This window comes from Prionailurus bengalensis, chromosome F2, assembly GCF_016509475.1.
Source record: "Prionailurus bengalensis isolate Pbe53 chromosome F2, Fcat_Pben_1.1_paternal_pri, whole genome shotgun sequence".
Lineage (NCBI taxonomy): Eukaryota > Metazoa > Chordata > Mammalia > Carnivora > Felidae > Prionailurus > Prionailurus bengalensis.
Genome location: NC_057353.1, coordinates 22,726,594 through 22,744,637, shown reverse-complemented (window position 1 = coordinate 22,744,637; position 18,044 = coordinate 22,726,594). Strand labels below are relative to the sequence as shown.

The 18,044-nt window shown below is 36.8% G+C and overlaps 1 protein-coding gene across 4 annotated transcripts in view; it reads right to left on the bottom strand.

Moving 5' to 3' along the window:
• Positions 1-18,044, bottom strand: part of TERF1 (telomeric repeat binding factor 1) — a 34,577-nt gene that overhangs the window by 6,441 nt on the left and 10,092 nt on the right. Inside the window, exons 3-8 of one of the 4 annotated variants that reach the window (XM_043601194.1) lie at positions 16,816-16,937; positions 15,036-15,122; positions 11,586-11,735; positions 10,800-10,909; positions 7,308-7,370; positions 5,697-5,788 (exon numbers count right to left, since the gene is read on the bottom strand). In XM_043601194.1, coding sequence (XP_043457129.1) covers positions 5,697-5,788; positions 7,308-7,370; positions 10,800-10,909; positions 11,586-11,735; positions 15,036-15,122; positions 16,816-16,937 — 624 coding nt within the window. The remainder of the gene's footprint in view (positions 1-5,696; positions 5,789-7,307; positions 7,371-10,799; positions 10,910-11,585; positions 11,736-15,035; positions 15,123-16,815; positions 16,938-18,044) is intronic. The other 3 variants (XM_043601197.1, XM_043601195.1, XM_043601196.1) reach the window with 3 other exon arrangements.

Here is an 18,044-nt window from a genome sequence, read left to right as displayed (position 1 = left end):
ATAATTAATATAGTCTATAACTAAAGTCTCTAATTAACACTAATATATAATAACTGTGTCCATTTTTTCCAAAAGTATCTATTGTTTACGATGGAATTTCATCTTTTAAAATATTTTTTATTAAAACATTTTTTTCTAATGTTTATTTTTGAAGGAGAGAGAGAGAGCGAGTGAGCGGGAGAGGGGCAGAGAGAGAGAGAGGGAGACACAGAACCCGAAGCAGGCTCCAGGCTCTGAGCTGTCAGCACAGAGCCTGACATGGGGCTTGAACTCATGAACTGTGAGATCATGACCTGAGCCGGAGTCTGATGTTTAACTGACTGAGCCACCCAGGTGACCCCAAAATATTTTTTTCTCGTTTACTTATTCATTTTGAGAGAGAGAGAGCATGAGACCCTGTGTGAACAAGGGAGTGGCAGGGAGAGAGAATCCTCACTGTCAACACAGGGCCTGATGCATGGCTCCACCTCACAAACCATGAGATCATGCCCTGAGTTGAAATCAATAGTCAGATGCTTAACCACCCAGGTGCCCCTACAATGCAACTTCAAATAAAAATTTTAACAGGGTGTTTTGTAGAACTTAACAAGATTATTCTAAAATTATATGTGTTATGAGAAGTAGTCCGCCAATGGTCCTGAGCATCCCTTCAGTTTTTGCTGAATGTACAAGGCTTCTTTGTTTCCTGATATGAAGCAGTTTTGTAGTCAAATAGGCACCTAAGTAGGTCAAAGGAACCACAGCCTGAGCACCACATAACTACTCTTTCCTGCAGGGGTGTTTGGGCTGGGAGGGGGGTGGGGGGGGTGGGGGTGGGGAAGGTGGGGGGGGGAAACTAGCTTGTTTGCTATCATGTTTTGCTGCTTATTCAAAAAGTGCTAGGCCCTTGGCATCAAGTTCCTCAGTTACCATACAACCCATTGCCTGCACAGTGTCTATCTGGGGCCATTACACTGTCTATGGGACTTGGGATAAAGGAATCAGCACAACTATGTGGACGCCATGCTATTTGCTGTGCTATAACAAACTGTTTTGCTCTGACTTGTTAGGTCTTATTGTCTACTTGTGGCACCTGCAGAATCCTCTATGAAGTTGGGTTTTTTCCTGACAACACAGAAGACCAAAACACCGAGAACAGTCAAAATATTTCTGTAAGATGAAGGGAACTGCTCTATCACATAAGGAGTTATTATAAAACTACAGTAATTGATACAATATGGTATTGTTGCAGGAACAGACCGTATATTCTAGTCAGGCTCCAACCAGGAAAATGGAAAACACACTAGTTATGAACAGAGATTTTCCTATTGCAAATTGTTTAAACAGGTGCTAGAGGACTATAAAAACAAAAAGGAAATTAATAAATTAGCAGAGATCAATAACTAAATTAATCATTACAGTTGGAGGTCTCAGTATTCTCTTTCAGAAACTGGTGGAACAAGTAGGCAAAAATAAGCATACCCAAATCGGAACAGCACTATGAACCAACTTGACCTAACTGACATTTTACAACACTCCATTCAACAACAGAATTCACATTCTTCTCAAGTGTACATCAACACTCACCAAGACAGACCATATTACGCACCATAAAACAAATAACTTAAAAAAAGAAAGAAATCCTACAAAGTATTTTCTCAGTCCCGAACAGAATTAAATTGGGAAGCAATAAGAGAAAGATTATCTGGAATACCTTTCAATATTTGGAAATTAAACAAAGAACTTGTAAATAGGCCGTAAGTCAAAGAAAAAGTCTTAAGGGAAATGAAAAAATATTTTGAACTAAATGAAAAAACAACATCTCAAAATCTGTGGGATAAAACTAAAGCAGTAATTAAAGGGGAATTTATAGTATTAAGTGCAAATATTAAAAAAGATCTGTGAATCTAGAAATAAAAGGCAACTCATATACAAAGTGGGGAGAAAGTCAGGTTGGCATCAGACTTGTCTACAGCAGCCCTCACAAAGTAAAAAAATAATGAATTGATATCCATAAAGTTATAAAAAAAACTATTTCCAAAGGATATTACATTTAGCCAAATTTCCCTTTAAGCAAAAAACACTACACATTCAAGATATAACATAGATCCCTATGTCAATGGCATTGCACTAACAATGTATGGGGACAGATGGTAACTACCCCTAGGGTGAGCATAGCATAATGTATGGAGTTGTTATAATAACTATGCTCTATACATGAAACTAATGTAACATTCTGTGTCAACTATATTTCAATTAAAAAAAAAAAAAAAAAAGAGGTCCTCCTAGAGGGGAGGCCAACAGAGCAAAGTAGAGCTGAGAGACACAGAGGAAGCAGGTCTGATGAAAACGCTTGAGGAGCAGGATCCAGCCACACCTGAAGGCGATGTATATCTGAACTTAGAAGTATCATGAGCAAGTAAATTCCCTTTCTCATCCCAAAAAGAAAAAAGAAGAATAGACATTCTCAGTGATGTAAATCTTTAGAAATTATAACACCTATAATCCCATCTTTAAAAAACCATAGCCAAGGGGTGCCTGGGTGGCTCAGCCGGTTGAGCATCTGACTTCAGCTCAGGTCATGATCTCACAGTTTGTGGGTCCAAGCCCTGCATAGGGCTCTGTGCTGACAACTCAGAGCCTGGAGCCTGCTTCGGATTCTGTGTCTCCCTCTGTCTTTGTTCTTCCCCCACTCACGCTCTGTCTCTGTCTCTGTCTCTCCCTCAAAAATAAATAAAGATTAAAAAACCATAGCCAAACAAGAGTTAAGGAATGGGGACATCATGGTCAAAGGGTCAGTAGTAAGCAATAAATCAATTTAAATACAGATTAAACTACTTTGGGAATTATGGCTAGAAAAGAATGCTACAAACCTTGAACATATGAAATGAAACTAAGAAAAACTGGGTAACTGGGAGAGATCTTTTTTTTTTTTTTGCTAATCTCACCCTTTTTAAATAAAAATCAATCAACAGTCTAAAGTTTAAATCTATGATTACAGAGGCAACCTGACCCAACCTCTTGAAGCAGTTCATATTCTTTATCCTTCATTTTGGAGGAATCATATAGATTACTGATATACTTCTTATGAAACATGAAGTATTTACATAAAGTCAGTGAATTTTTCAGTTTCATTCTTTAGAAACTAAATGTAAATAAATTAAAAAAATTTTTTTAATGTTTATTTATTTTTCCAGAGAGAGATTGACAGAGTGTGAGCAGGGAAGGGGCAGAGAGAGAGGAAGACACAGAACCCGAAGCAGGCTCCAGGCTCTGAGCTGTTAGCACAGAGCCTGACGCGGGGCTCAAACCCATGAACTGTGAGATCACGACCTGAACCAAAGTCGGACGTTCAACCAACTGAGCCACCCAGGTGCCCCTGAAACTAAATGTAAATATATTTTAAAGTAACATGTAACTTGATCACATTTTTCTCAATTTTTATTTGGCTATCTATTCTTCCACTGAAGTAGTCTAGTCCAGCAATTAAAGGTATGGGCTATTCAGTCAGAATGTCTAATTTCACCTGTCTGGCTCAGTTGCTAAGAACATGAAACTCTTGATCTTGGCAACATGAGTTCAAGCCCCACATTGGGCATAGAGTTTACTTAAAAAAAAAAGAACATCTAATTTCAAATTCTATTTCTGTTCACTGTTTCTGTGACCACGTGCAATTTACTTAATCTCTTTTTGTATCAGCTTCCCCACCTGTAAAATGGGGATGATAAAAAAAAAAAAAAGCACTTGTAAGACTGCTGAGAATTAAATGAGTTTACATACAGAAAGCTTTTAACTCAAATACTAATCATCACCTCACTGAATGCTGGTAAGTTTTTTCTGCACAGAAAGAATTTAGGGGATTTTTTTTTCTTTCAAGTTTTCTGAATCACTTGATTTTTTACAAGTACATGGCAGTTTTACAAATCTGAAAAAAAAATTTTTTAAAAAGGTGTTTTAAAAATTTTTGAAAAAAACTGTTTAGCACAAACAAAACTAATCTCCTCTAACTATGAAGAGAGGATACTGCATGCCTTTTAACCAAACTGGAAGGTTTAAAAAAAAAAAAAATGTGCATGTATGTATTACTAACATAACAAAAAGTCAAGAAATGTACAAAAACTCACAAGATCTTCCAGGCTCAACATCCACAGTCACTGTCAAACCACTCTGCAATGAGGTTATTTATTTATAGTTCTCAGAGTTTAGCCACTGATCAACTATTTAGAATGTAAAAAAGTATATGTTTCCATTTCTTTGAGTTTTGTATTATGAAATTAAAAGTCCAGAATCCCAAATTATTTTAGTTTATAATTGATTCCTATTTTGCAGCAATAGATGCAGAACAATTTTGGAACAACACGAAGCAAGTATTTCTTTGAGTTTAACTTTGCCATCTTTAAAATGAGGATGATAATAGTATCTATGAATGTAAACATTTCAGAGCTGCAATTTACAAATATCAATGAATACCAGCCCTGTCATCAGCCATAAGCTATGAATAAATTTATCCATTTAGTACCTACTGCAGCCCCACTCTGTCCCTGGCATCAAGCTGGCACATCTACTAGCGTTATGTGGATCAGTAAACAATACTGTGCAGCAACAGTTTAAATATCCTTGCATTTATTCATACAGTACCCAGAACATAGTGTAGGCTCAATAAACATTTGCTGAATGAATATATACCAAGAAGAAACTTACAATCAAATTGTAATTTAAATAATTATGGACTGCTTTCAAGATTTTTTGATTCTTGTTGCTTGTTTTTTAAATCCAGCGATGCCTTTTTTGAGAATAAATTCTAAATGCAATGAAGAGGGTAGCTAGATTCTACAGTCAATCCTCATTATTCCTGGGTTCTGTAATTGTGAATTCACCTCCCTACTAATTACCTGTAACTCAAAAATCAATACGTAGAGTGCTTTTGTGGTCACTGCAGAACAACAAAAAATTTAACTCCCCTGAAGTGTACGTTCCTAGCTGAGGTTAAGCAAGGTGAAGCTCTGTCTTTCATGTTTTAGCTCTGTTATAAGTAATTGTCTTTTTTACACTCTATTTAATGCTACATTTTGTGTTTTTGGGTAATTTTGCTGTTTAAAAATGGCTCCCAAAAGCGTTGTGGAAGTGCTGTCTAGAGTTCCTAGTTGCAAGAAGACTGTAATGTTCCCAAAAGAAAAAATATGTGTGTTAGGTAAGCTTCATCCAGGCATGAATTACGGTGCTACTGGCCATGAGTTCAAGGTTAATGCATTAACATTATATATTAAAGTGTCTTTAAACAGAAACATATAAACACACTGAACAAGGTTATATATTTACCAGGTAACAAAACTGTGGTGACAAGAAGCTCAAGAGAATCTGGTCTTGTAATTCCCCTGTAATGGTTCAGTATTCACTAATCATGGTGACTTCATAGAACATAACTACCATGATCACAACTATACGTTTCAGGTAAGTAACTACCTCAAGTTCCTGAATAAAGTTAAGGTAGAAAAGCAGTGTACCAGCATAGCAAAATTAAACTAGGCAATCAGAACGGTTAACTTTCTAAATTAATCACTAACTTTTTAAATTAACTCTATGAGGTTATGACATCTAATCCTCTGTTTCAGTTTTCTGAAGTGTGTCTGTGTGCTGTGGTGGGAAGGTCAAAGGCTGGATCACTTTCAAGGACACCTCAATTCTCCACTTCTAAAAACTGTAATAAGAGTACTCACTTTGAAGAGTTTCCACTCTTTCCTCTTTCTTATTAAAATCTTGCTGTCGGCTTCTGTGTTTCCATTTAGATAGAAAGAGATTCTTGTGGGACCTAAATTAAACATAAAAGCATAGAAAAGCTATAAAAAGGGTAGATGATTGGTCTTAACCTCTGTTCTAGGACCTTCTACTTTGGCCTTTTTCCTTTGGTGCTCTCCTTGCTGAGTGCCCCATCTTAACCTTGGCCTCTTAAGATTTTTGTTGTCTTTACTTCCCTCTCTTCCCATCACTTATTTCTTCCATCTCATCTACTTAGAACTCTAGATTCTTTTGGCCTTCTAATTAGATGAAGAAAAAAAAACAAACAAACACCTCAGACTATCAGCTATGAACTTTCATTCTTTCCCATGCCTCTTAAGTTTATTTCCCAAAAGAGAAATTCCAAAATTCCTTTACACATAATGGCAGGTATCACTTATCTTTATAGCTTCCAAAGAGAGCTTTTCTGACAGGAAGGCTGGAAATACAGAATGTGGCAAAATTTTTTGACAACCCTGCAAAGTTGTTATTATTTCAGTTTTATAAAGGAGCTAGTTTAGATGAAAAAAGTAGCTCATCTAAGCCTAGGAAATGATTTTATCACTACCTAAAATCTCTATTTTTACCCCACAACCTGCTAATCCTTTCTCTCCCTTCCAGAACTTTCTATTGTGCTCTCTGGAATGCTGTTTTCAATCTCTTCACCAGTTCCCCCACCTCTCCCCATTGTCTAAAAACTAGCTCCCTCTTAGGGAGGGCTCTGGTACCCCAAGGCCCTCCAGACTGGGCTGGCTCCTGAAGGGCTAGGAGGCAGCCTTTTGGTGCCCAGCCTCCTGGCTGCAACAAAGCTGGGGAGCAGGCCTACGTAAGTAGAGCAGGCTTAATCTTCTTCCTTCTATGACCCCAGGGTCCCAGAGATGGGTCTCTATACTTTTCATTTCCTAATGAATGCCTGCTTCCATGGAAACCTTAGCCCTTGCAGTTCATGCCACTGACATGTACCACCTGCTACCATTCTTCAGGACCATTCACTATCCTTGTAAGCACTTCCCATCATTAACAGATCTTTCTCTACCCCCAAGTGATGCCTTTATCATGTTATTTCAGTGTTCGCATCCCAAATGCTCCATCTCTGAAATCATTCATGTAGACTTTCTGCTCTCTGAATATGTTAGATTGTCTGTTACAAAATTTCTAGTAAATTAAACACACTTTTTCAAGTAATTTCATAAAATCAGAATTTGGGATATTCATCAGAAATGTAATCAACCCCCTAGCAACAGATCCTTGTTTCTGGGCCAGAATAAGAGTTTGTTAAACATCTGCTTTAAGTTCAAGCACTCCCTATATGTGTCTACCAAAAATGGCCTTGTGGAAACAATGTGTGACAACCCAGGATCCCAGAGGCAGGTCTCTATAGTTTTGAATTTCAAGACATGTCAGGGTCTTGAATATCTGTTGAGGTAAGCAGGCACCTGCAATATTCTCTAAATCACACCATTTATATGACAGTTATAACATATTTAGGTCTGCATGAAGTGCCTCAATCAAAGATTTTAAAGACAGAGAAGAAAAATGTCAATTTACTTCACCTCAATAAAGATACTGTACCCTCTGAGGATTCAGTTCCAGCAGACTTTTTGTCAGTAGTAACACTTTAAAAGAAAATTTGTAAGAATATAAACAAAAGAAACTTTTCACAAGGATAATACTACATAATCAAGTCATACTTCAATTTATACAAAATATCTTTGAAAAGAAACCCTGGTAACATTAGGACATACAGAGATAGTCCATTACAACATGGATAATTTCTGCCCAGATATGAGACCAGATAGATATTAAATCAAGCTTTCATAAACATACGTCAAGCAAAGTTAATGTACTCCAGCATTCATGTCACTTTCAAAAACTCTCCCATGGATCCTTATCTCCATGAATGCAAGTATAATTTCTCGCCCTCCCCACGAGTCTCCAACTGAACTTTTTAACAAATTCATCTCTTTTGCTGAAGTTAAACTTAAGCTTCCACAAAAAAAGCATGACCATTTGCATACCTCTGTGTCTTCACTGGAACTGTTCTTTTCTCCTAAAATGACACTTCCTCCTCAACCAACTGTAAAAATCCTAACTATCCTTCAAGGGCCTGCTCAATGCTCACCCCTCCTTGAAGCTACCCATCTCAACTTCTTTAGCATTTAAGTCTATCTATAAATTTTAACAACAAACTAGGTACTGTTCGTGTTTCATGTCTGTACTTCTCAATGCCTTGAAATAGTTTATAAGCTTTATCAAAGCAAAGTTGGCATCTACCATTGATAACATGAAGGCTTCATCTTTTGTCTGATTTCACAATCACACTTTTGATTCTATCCTTGTTCACTTATGTTCTGCTAACTTTTGTCCTCATATTGATAAATCTGATGTTTTACTTGTCCTGATCCTATTTGCTTCTAGAATGGTTTTGATAATTGCTTGGTTCTTGATCTTTATTTTGTCTCTAGTTTTAGTTTTGCTCCCCATGTTTAGTGCATTGCAAGTTCTAATGTATGCCTCGTAATGAACTAAATACCAAGGATACAAGGCTAACTAAGAACCTTTAAAGGATCCTCAATCTGGTGAGAAATATAAAAAAGTAAATAGGTATGTTACTATCCAAGATAAGTCCTTTTACAGAGATATGACTCAATGCTATGGGAGCACAGAAGGGACGACTGATCCAGAGATCAGGTGATGTTTTGAGCTAGAACTTGAATGGCAAGTAAGGGCATGCCTTGGAAAGAACAGAAAGAAGGGAATTCAAAATTAAAGCAAGAGACCAGGCATGAAAAAGCTTGTCATATTTGAGGGTCAGGACTAAGTTCTGTGTTGCTAGAAAGTACCATGTATGTGGGCAGGGAGAAGTTAATGCTTAAGGGTACGGTTGTATATGAAGAAAACAGAAAGTGGAGAGATGTAAGGCTTTGCAAGCCATGGCAATAAATTCTAACTAGAAAACAGAAAGCCAAAAGAGATTATTAAGCTGGAAAGTGATTTAAACAGATTTATTTTTATGGGATGCTAACTCTAGAAATCATGTCAAGGATGGATTTGTATGGTACAAAGCTAAGTAATAACCTAGGACACAAGTGATAAACAATATATTAAAGAAGCATGGAGATGGGATTCATAACACTTGGGGAGTTAACTGGATGTATGAGGAGAGTCAGGGTACAGAGACAGATGAGAATATCAAGAGTTCTGTTTACACACAATGATTAAACTGTGTCTTGTGTAAGAGGACATTTGAAATAAGTGGATAGTACTATATGAGAGGAAATGTATTCATCACCTGCATAAATCACGGCAAGTTTTAATTTTATTTTAAAGCAGCACTAGCCTGAGCAAGAAGGCTAGGCCACCGGAATGTATTGGGTCTCAGTATTATCACTAAACTGTGATATACTAAACAAAATAAAATAAATGAGCCAATAAAAATGAAAAACCTAGGGGGCACCTGGGTGGCTCAGTCGGTTGAGCGCCCAACTTCGGCTCAGGTCACGATCTCATGGTTTGTGGGTTTGAGCTCCACATCAGGCTCTGTGCTGACAGCTCAGCCTGGAGTTTGCTTCAGATTCTGTGTCTCCCTCTCTCTGCCCCTCCCTTGCTTGTGCTCACTCTCTTGGGCTCTCTAAAATAAACATTAAAAAATTAAAAAAAAAAAAAAAAAGATCTACTTCTTAAAATGGATCTTAGAAAATCCTAAGACTTTAATAGAGTTTTTAGGGAGATGAACCAGTAAGGGAGCAGATCACATTAATAGGTAGGGAGAAGCAGGAACTATAAGACAACTAAGCTTAGTCCTGAGGTCTATCCAACTTGAACCCCAATCCCCATCTCTAAATAAGTAGTTAAGATGAGGAACCTGCAGCATTTGAGTGATGGCCAGCCCCCCCCCCCACTACCCCCCCGCCAAAACGAGAGACACTACATCCGTTGCAAAATACATCCATCTGGAGACCACATGACTATCTGGCCATGGGTTAAGGGTGGAAGAATAGAGGGAATGGACCATAAGTTCAACAGAAAAGAACTTTATCATGGTAGAGTGTATGTTCTTCAATAAGGTTAGTTCCTAAAGCCAAGACAAAAGGTAAAAATTACCCTTGAAAATCTCTAAAACATAATTTTGGAGACTGAACTTGTCTCTCAATACAGTAGTCCCCCTCATCTGTAGTTTCGCTTTGCACAGTTTCAGTTACCCCCGATCAATTGCATCTGGGAGCAGATGATCGTCCTCCTGAGGATCTTATCAGCCGAATACTACATCACAGTGTCTGCGTCATTCCCCTCACTTCACCTCATCACCTACGCATTTCATCAGCTCACATCGTCACTAGAAGGGGAAGTACAGTACATGAAGATGTTTTGAGACCACATTCACATAACTTCTGTTCCAGTAGATTATTGTGGTTCATGTCTCACTGTATTTAATTTATAAACTAAGCTTTATCATAGGTATGTATGTATAGATAAAAACATAGCATATTTAGGGTTTGGTACTTTCTGTAGTTTCAGGCCTCCACTGGGGGGTCTTAGAACACATTCCCATGGATAAGAGGGATTACTATGTGTAGGACTAACATAGCCTATTTCCCTCCCGCGTTGGAGCAAATCCCAATTTCTTCAGTTGAGCACCAGATGAAGTGGTTAGCTTAAGGTTAAAGATGTAGGAACAGTATCTTAAAATACTAGAATAATCCTCAGGATAGTGAGTCACATGATGAAGGCGTGTGGGATCTGAGAACTAAGGGGTACAGATGATTCAAGTTTCCAACTTCAACACTGTTCCAGAGCACATGTTGCCTGAGAATGGTAAATGGTATTACTCATACCATTTAAACTCTACTATTTCCGCTGAACACATATAACAACGTACATAAAACATGAAGTAACTGTACAGTACTTCAAATATCCAAATGTTAACAATCAGTAAAACATACCCTCTAAAATAATAATTTTTGTTAAAAATGGCTCACTAGCAACACTTTCACATAAAGATATTGTATCCATGAGACAAAAAATATATTAATAAATTTACAAACCTTTTTCCTACATCCAAATTAGCTCCAGTTTCCATTTCAATACTGTTACCGTCAGGTTTCTCTTGAGAAGTTGTTCTTGCTCTTTTACTTTCCACTACTTTTGCTGCTGCCTTAAAAAATGGGGTTGTGAAAGAGGAAGGAATTCATGAAGCCATTGTGAACAAAGAGCATTAAAATTAAGCCTTCTAATTCCTTGAGTCATAACCAAAGTATCTGTTGACAGGTCAATAAAGGGACTGCACTGTATTTTTCTCCAGGAAGTATGATATCAATAGCAGCTGCATTACTTACCTGCTTGGTTTTTAAGCCTTATGGAGAAGGTCTTTCCTTGTACATGTATTTCATATATAAAATGCTTGCTAGGCAATATTAAGATAAAGGGTTACTTAAAAAAATAAATAAATAAAAGTTCCAGATATTTTAAGACAAAACCCCCTTACTCATTGCTCCACTGAGGATAAAATGTTACAAAAAAAATTTTTTAAAGGCCTTTCTTCAGTCCAATTTTACTTTTTACAAAAAAATGCAAAAATTTTCTTTAACCTATTTTTCCCAACTTTTTATTTTGAAAAATTTGCCCAACTCTTATTTTAAAAAATTTAAAAAATACTGCGAAGATCACTGATAAACTCTTGAGATTCACTAATTGTAACGTTTTGCCATTCTTCTACAAAATCACTAAATAAAATTCCAATTAGTTTTTAAGGATTTCTATTCCAAGTATTCTCCTTTATTATAACAATTTATCCTTAGCTTATTGTTCGAGTCTCTTTGAAATACGCATACCTTCATAAGAAAGGCTGATGATTTTTCACTTATTACACAATTCACATAACTCTTAATTTTCTCCATCATGTGGTTGTAGCTGAAGTGCTGAAAAATGGAGTGGAATGTATCTCTCTGAGAGATTACCATAAGCAATTTCCTTTTTAAAGGCTAAAGAAAACAGGAAAAACATATTAATACATAAATCACAAATAAGATATTACAAATTTTGTCACATATTATTTAATTTAAAAAAGTCACATTATAAACTCAGGGATACAGGAGATTTTAAAAAATTCTGTTTCAAATTGCCCACCAATATATTTTTTCTTACTTAAAAAAAAAAACAAAAAACTACATCGTATTTCACACATATAACAAAAAGATTAAAAAATAAATTATGAACCTGAATGTCCACTGCCAAGTTTATGGAAATAAAACATCATCTGTACAACTAAAGCTCTTGTTTATTACCAAAATGATTGCACCTCCAGCTTCTCCTCTGCTCAAGGTAATCATTATCCTGAATATAGAATTTATCATATTCATGCATTCCTTTAAACTTGCACTATGTATGTATGCACCCATAAATATATGGTACTGTTTAGCATAGTGTATTTTCTGAAACTTGCTATATTTTGCTCAGCTCTGTGACACTTATTCATGTTGATAATATTTTTATAGAATTAGCTACTTTTACTGCTGCACAATATTCCACTGATCAAAAATACCATTTATTCATCCATTCTTCCAGCCTTTTGAAAGCAGTTAGAGGCTATTTTCTATTACTGCAGCACTGGTAAACATTTCTCTACATGTCTTCTTGCGCACATTACAAGTTTTTCTTAGACATCAGTTCTTTGAAGGCTGGTTGCACAATTAAAGCTAGAGAGCTTTCAAAAAATTCTACTTCTCAGGCTCTATTCCAGACCAATTGTCTTAGTGGGGCCTGTTTTTTGTTTGTTTTTAAATAAAACTTCATGGCTTTTAAAATGTGCAGTAAAAATAAAAAGTTACTCCAGGGTATTTATCTAGAAGTAGAATTGCTGGAATGCATACTTACAGATTTTACTAAAATGCTCTCCTAAGTTTAAGTACTAATTTACATATGCCACTGAGAGAAAGGTATGGCAGCCTTACCATTTCTCCACTCTTTGGGCCAGCTGTTGGTATTCTAAGATATTTTAATTGTTGCCAGTCTGAGGTATAGGAAATACTATTTCAATATATTACTTGGGATTGCCTTGATTACTCATGATAGTGAGATTAAGTGCTTCCTCTTATGCTTCCTGGTTGTAAGGAAGGTTTCCTCTTCTGTGAGGTAGAGTGGAGTTTTCAGTAGCCTCACAGGGCTAAGGCAAAAAAAAGTGGGGGCAGGAAACTCAATAAACATATCAGGCTTTCAGCTGAGATCTCTGGAGGGTTACACCCTAGGAACAGGGCCAAATTAGAGAAAAACTAAGTCTAAATAAAACTACAACCTACTCTTGACCTAGCTCAGTCTCTCAAGTGGATTAAGGTGACCACTCTTCTACTCTATACCAGCATAGGAAAAGGTGCTCAACTTCACTATTCATGAGAGACAGAGAAACTAAAACCCAACGTGATAGTACTATATATTTGCCAGCATACTAAAAGGAAAACAACAGAGAAGGTCTGTGAAGCAACTGGAACTCTTGCACACTACTGAAGGAACTGATATAACCACTTTGGAAAACTATCTGGCAGTTATCTACTAAAACTGAGTATGTGCATACCTTATAACCCACCAAATCATTCTTAAGTATATACCCAACAGAAACACATACATTTATTCTACAAAAGACGTGTAAAAGGAATGTAACAGCCAAAAACTGGAAATAACTCAAATGTTTCTCAACAGTAGAATGGGTAAGTTGCATATTCCAACAATGGAACAATGGAAATAAATGAAATATTGTTAGAAGCAACACCATGGATCAATCTTATATAAACTTGCTATATGACTGTAATATATAAAGTTTGGAAACATGTAAAACTAATCTTGGATGTTACAAGTCAGGGTAGTGGTTATCCTTGAGAAGGTAAGATAGTGACTGGAGGGTGCTGGTGATGTTCTTTTCCTTGATATAGAGGCTCATCACACAAGCATGTTTCTTTTGTGAAAAGACATCTATTTATACATTAATGGTATATGTATGCTACTAAAGGTATACTACTGTTCAATAAAAAGTTCACTAAAAAAATATGTAAAAAAACAGGGTGCCTGGGTGGCTCAGTCAGTTAAGTGTCTGACTTCGGCTCAGGTCATGATCTCGCGGTTCATGAGTTTGAGCCCCGCATCGGGCTCTGTGCTGACAGCCTGGAGCCTACTTCGGATTCTTTATCTCCCGCTCTCTCTGCCCCTCCCCCACTCGCGCGCTCACTCTCTCTTTCTCTCTCTAAAATAAATAAACATTAAAAATTTTTTCGAAAAAAATATAATTATCTTTTATTTCTTTAAATAAACTTAATTTATTCCAACACTGTAATACTGAAAGACAAGTTCTACTGACCTTAACATTACATTACACATACACACAAAAACTACTAATGATCACATAAGAGACTTCTAAAAAATAATTATGTTTCCTATACCTATGCTACCCAATATGGTAGCCATCAGCCAAATGTAGCTACCGGGCCTCTGAAATGTGAGACCTGAATTTAGACATAAGTATAAAATACACATCAGATTTTTTTTTTTTTTAATTTTTTTTTCAACGTTTATTTATTTTTGGGACAGAGAGAGATAGAGCATGAACGGGGGAGGGGCAGAGAGAGAGGGAGACACAGAATCGGAAACAGGCTCCAGGCTCTGAGCCATCAGCCCAGAGCCCGACGCGGGGCTCGAACTCACGGACCGCGAGATCGTGACCTGGCTGAAGTTGGACGCTTAACCGACTGCGCCACCCAGGCGCCCCCACATCAGATTTCAAAGACTCAGTACAAAAAGGAGAGTGTAAAATATCCCGTCAATACTTTTTTATGCTGATTAAATGCTGAAAATGATGCTTTGGGATATATTAGGTAAAATGCAATATTAAAATTTGTTTCAGTTGTTTGACTTTTTTTAACGTGGCTACTAAAACACATATGTGACTTGCATTATTTTTCCCTTGGACAACACTGTTCTATCCTGTTTAAAAGAGAAAGCATCCCCTTCTTCCTCCAGTGTTCTTTGAATCTACCTCACTCCATACAGACAGTTCTAAAATTCTGATTGTAGGGCGCCTGGGTGGCTCAGTTGGCTAAGCGTCTGACTCTTGGTTTTGGCTCAGGTGATGGGTCTCACAGTCCGTTGGAGCCCGGTGTTGGGCTCTGCACTGAGAATGGAGCCTGCTTGGGATTCTTTCTCTCCCTGGCTCATGCACACACACTCTCAAAATAAATAAACTTTAAAAAAAAGAAAACAAAAGAAAAGAAAATTATGGTTCTAGTTTGACCAACTACCTCATAAGAATTTGCGTCATCAAATATTCTTTCGAAGACTTCTTCTGCTTCTTTAAAATTGCCATTTTCCATACAAACAGCTATCGCCTAAAAGATAGGATGACAAATACATACCTTAGGCTGCTTTTTAAAAACGTATAATTGTGGTTTAATATTGAAATAAGTCCTGTTAAATCTAAACGACTTCACTAAAAAATGTGATAAATGATTTAAAATACCTTTTCAAAGATGAAGTAACTGTGGTTTGAAAAGGATGTAACAGTTTTTCATTGGCCCCTTGTATCTTTACTAGTAAATGCCCAGCATTCTACCTCTTTCGAATTTAGGCCAATTAAAAGCAGACATTAAGGGGTGCCTGGGTGGCTCAGTTGGTTGAGCATCTGATTCTTGATTTCGGCTCAGGTCATGATCCCAGCGTTGTGGGCTCGAGCCCCACGCTGGGCTTTGCACTGAGCATGGAGCCTACTTAAGCTTCTCTTTCTCCCTCAACCCCTCTTCCCCACTCACACGCTCTAAAATAAAATAAACAACCAAAAAAGCAGACATAAATAAATAAATTAGGAGCTACATTATGTACACTTAGGGCCCACCTAAATATTAATATGAACAAAAGGGAAATGAGAGAGGATGTGGATGGTGTTTCTGATGATTAGGATGTGTAAAATTAGTTAGGATCCTTAAAAATCTCTAATAGAAACCTAGGAAACCAGATGCTTCTGAATAATCATTTTATAAACTGGCCTTTCTGATATTTTATGGTAAGATATGGGACTACTATTACCATCTGGATAGTTTTGTAAACTTTGGCAAGCTATTTAACCTCATGTGCCTCAGTTTCCTTGTATGTAAAACAGTGTAAATAATAGTACCTATATCATAGGGCTATTGTAAGGATTAGACTTCTATGTGAAAAGTGCTTAGAATAGCACGTGACGAATAGCAAGCAATATATTATATTTGCCAAGAATTTATGGTAACCCGCTCAACTTTACCTTAGTATATTAATGATGGCCTGCTTCCTCTAGAATCCCCTCCAAAAACTGGGATAACATGACAAAGCTCTTCATCCCAGGCTGAAATTCTTAAAAGTAGCAGTTATATTTTTGCTGTTCTCTTCTAGTCTTAATTCCACTTGGCAATCAACACACTAACAATAATTCATTTTTGGGAAGGTGAGCTTTCATCTGGAGTTTTTTCTCCTACCCAACCATAAAATAATTTTCTAAAACTGAGGAAAAATTTATTTAACTAGAACAATCCTTAGTATTTGCTTTGCCCGTTAGCAAAACATATTTTCCCTGTTACTGTATCTTTGAATGACTTTTTTGGCTCTCACTCTTTAATAGGTTACTCCTAAAACTCCCTCTACATAGTTAAAATTTTACATTCCCTTATTCACAAAAACCTATGAATTTCTTATCAAATATTCTGTTTTTCATATTTGTAATTTTTAATAGAAATTGAGACAGTACAAACTACTGATTTTTGAAAGTTGCTTTGTCATCTTTAAACTGATGCAGTGTATTTTCTCAAGTGGGGGCAATATATATATACATACTTAGGTAGCAAACATTAAGTCCCAACTCTCAGAGCTTGTGTCAAAGAATATAAACCAGAGGTCAAATTTCTGAAGAGAGTAAGTATATTAAATTTTACTTTGGGTTTACCGCCCAACTTCTATTAAGTAGCTCTTAATTGCTCTAGATGTTGTGTGCTTCGATTCTACAATAATAATAATAATAGTAATAAAATAATAATAATAATAAAGTAATACTCATACCTGAATTTTAATTAAATTCTGTATTTCTTCATGAAGTTTGTCATGTTCGTTTTCAATTGAGGCCCAAATCATCAGGGCGGATTCCAAGGGTGTAATTCGTTCATCACTTTCAAACTGTGCATCTTTTAAAACCAGAACAAAAATAAGTAATTAAGGAAGCTGAATAGAACTTTACTTTGGTCAATTTTTAATGAATTCAGTTCTTTAAATGTTTACGGAGTATATACTCTGTGCTAGGCAGTATTCCTATACACAACAGTTTAGGCAAGTGATTTGATTCAAGTTAATTTCCTTTTCTTCCTTTGAAAAATTTGAAGGAGCATGCAATTTAAATGTTAGGAGTTTCAATGATTTCTACTTTATTTCCTGTTGTCTTCTAATTGTGTCTTCAACATTTTGATAATTTACTTAATGTTTACTTATTTTGAGAGAGAGAGAGAAAGACAGAGAATCAATCCCAAGCAGGCTCTGCATTGTCAGCACAGAGCCTGATGTGGGGCTCAATCCCACAAACTGTGAGATCATGACCTGGGCCGAAATCAAGAGTTTGACGCTTAACTGACTGAGCCACCCAGGCACCCCTCCAACATTTTAAACATAAAAATTTATTAATTTGTAGAGTAAGTCTTTTTATATTCCCGGCCCTGTGCCAGGTACTTAGGATACGACCAGGAAGAAGAAATGGTTCCTGTCCTTATGAAACCCGACTGCTAGCTATGAAGAAAGACAAACTGATGTGACTGGTACTTTATTAGAATTATGTATTATGCCAGTGCTTCTCAGCTCTAGCTATACCTCAGAATCATCAGAGGAGCTTTAAAAAACTACAGGGATGCCTCTACAGAGTCCGACTCTTGATTTTGGCTCAGGTCATGATCTCACGGTCAGGACGTGAGATCAAGCCCCAAGTCGGGCTCCGCATTGAGCATGGAACCTGCTTGAGATTCTCTCTCTCTCTGCCCCACCCCTGTGTGGTGTCTCTCTCTCTCAAAGTAAATATACAAAATAAAATGCAAATAACCTAGACCCATCCTTTAGAGATTGATTTAATTAGTACGAGGTAGAGCCCATGCATCTGTATTTCCCAAAAACCCTCTAGGAGGGTCTAGTGTATATGAGGAATAGAATATCAACTCTACGAAAGGATACTAGAAGAGAATCCTTCATGGAAGAGAAACAATCCAAACTGGGACACTGAGGATAAATAGGAGATAACCAAGTGAAGAGGA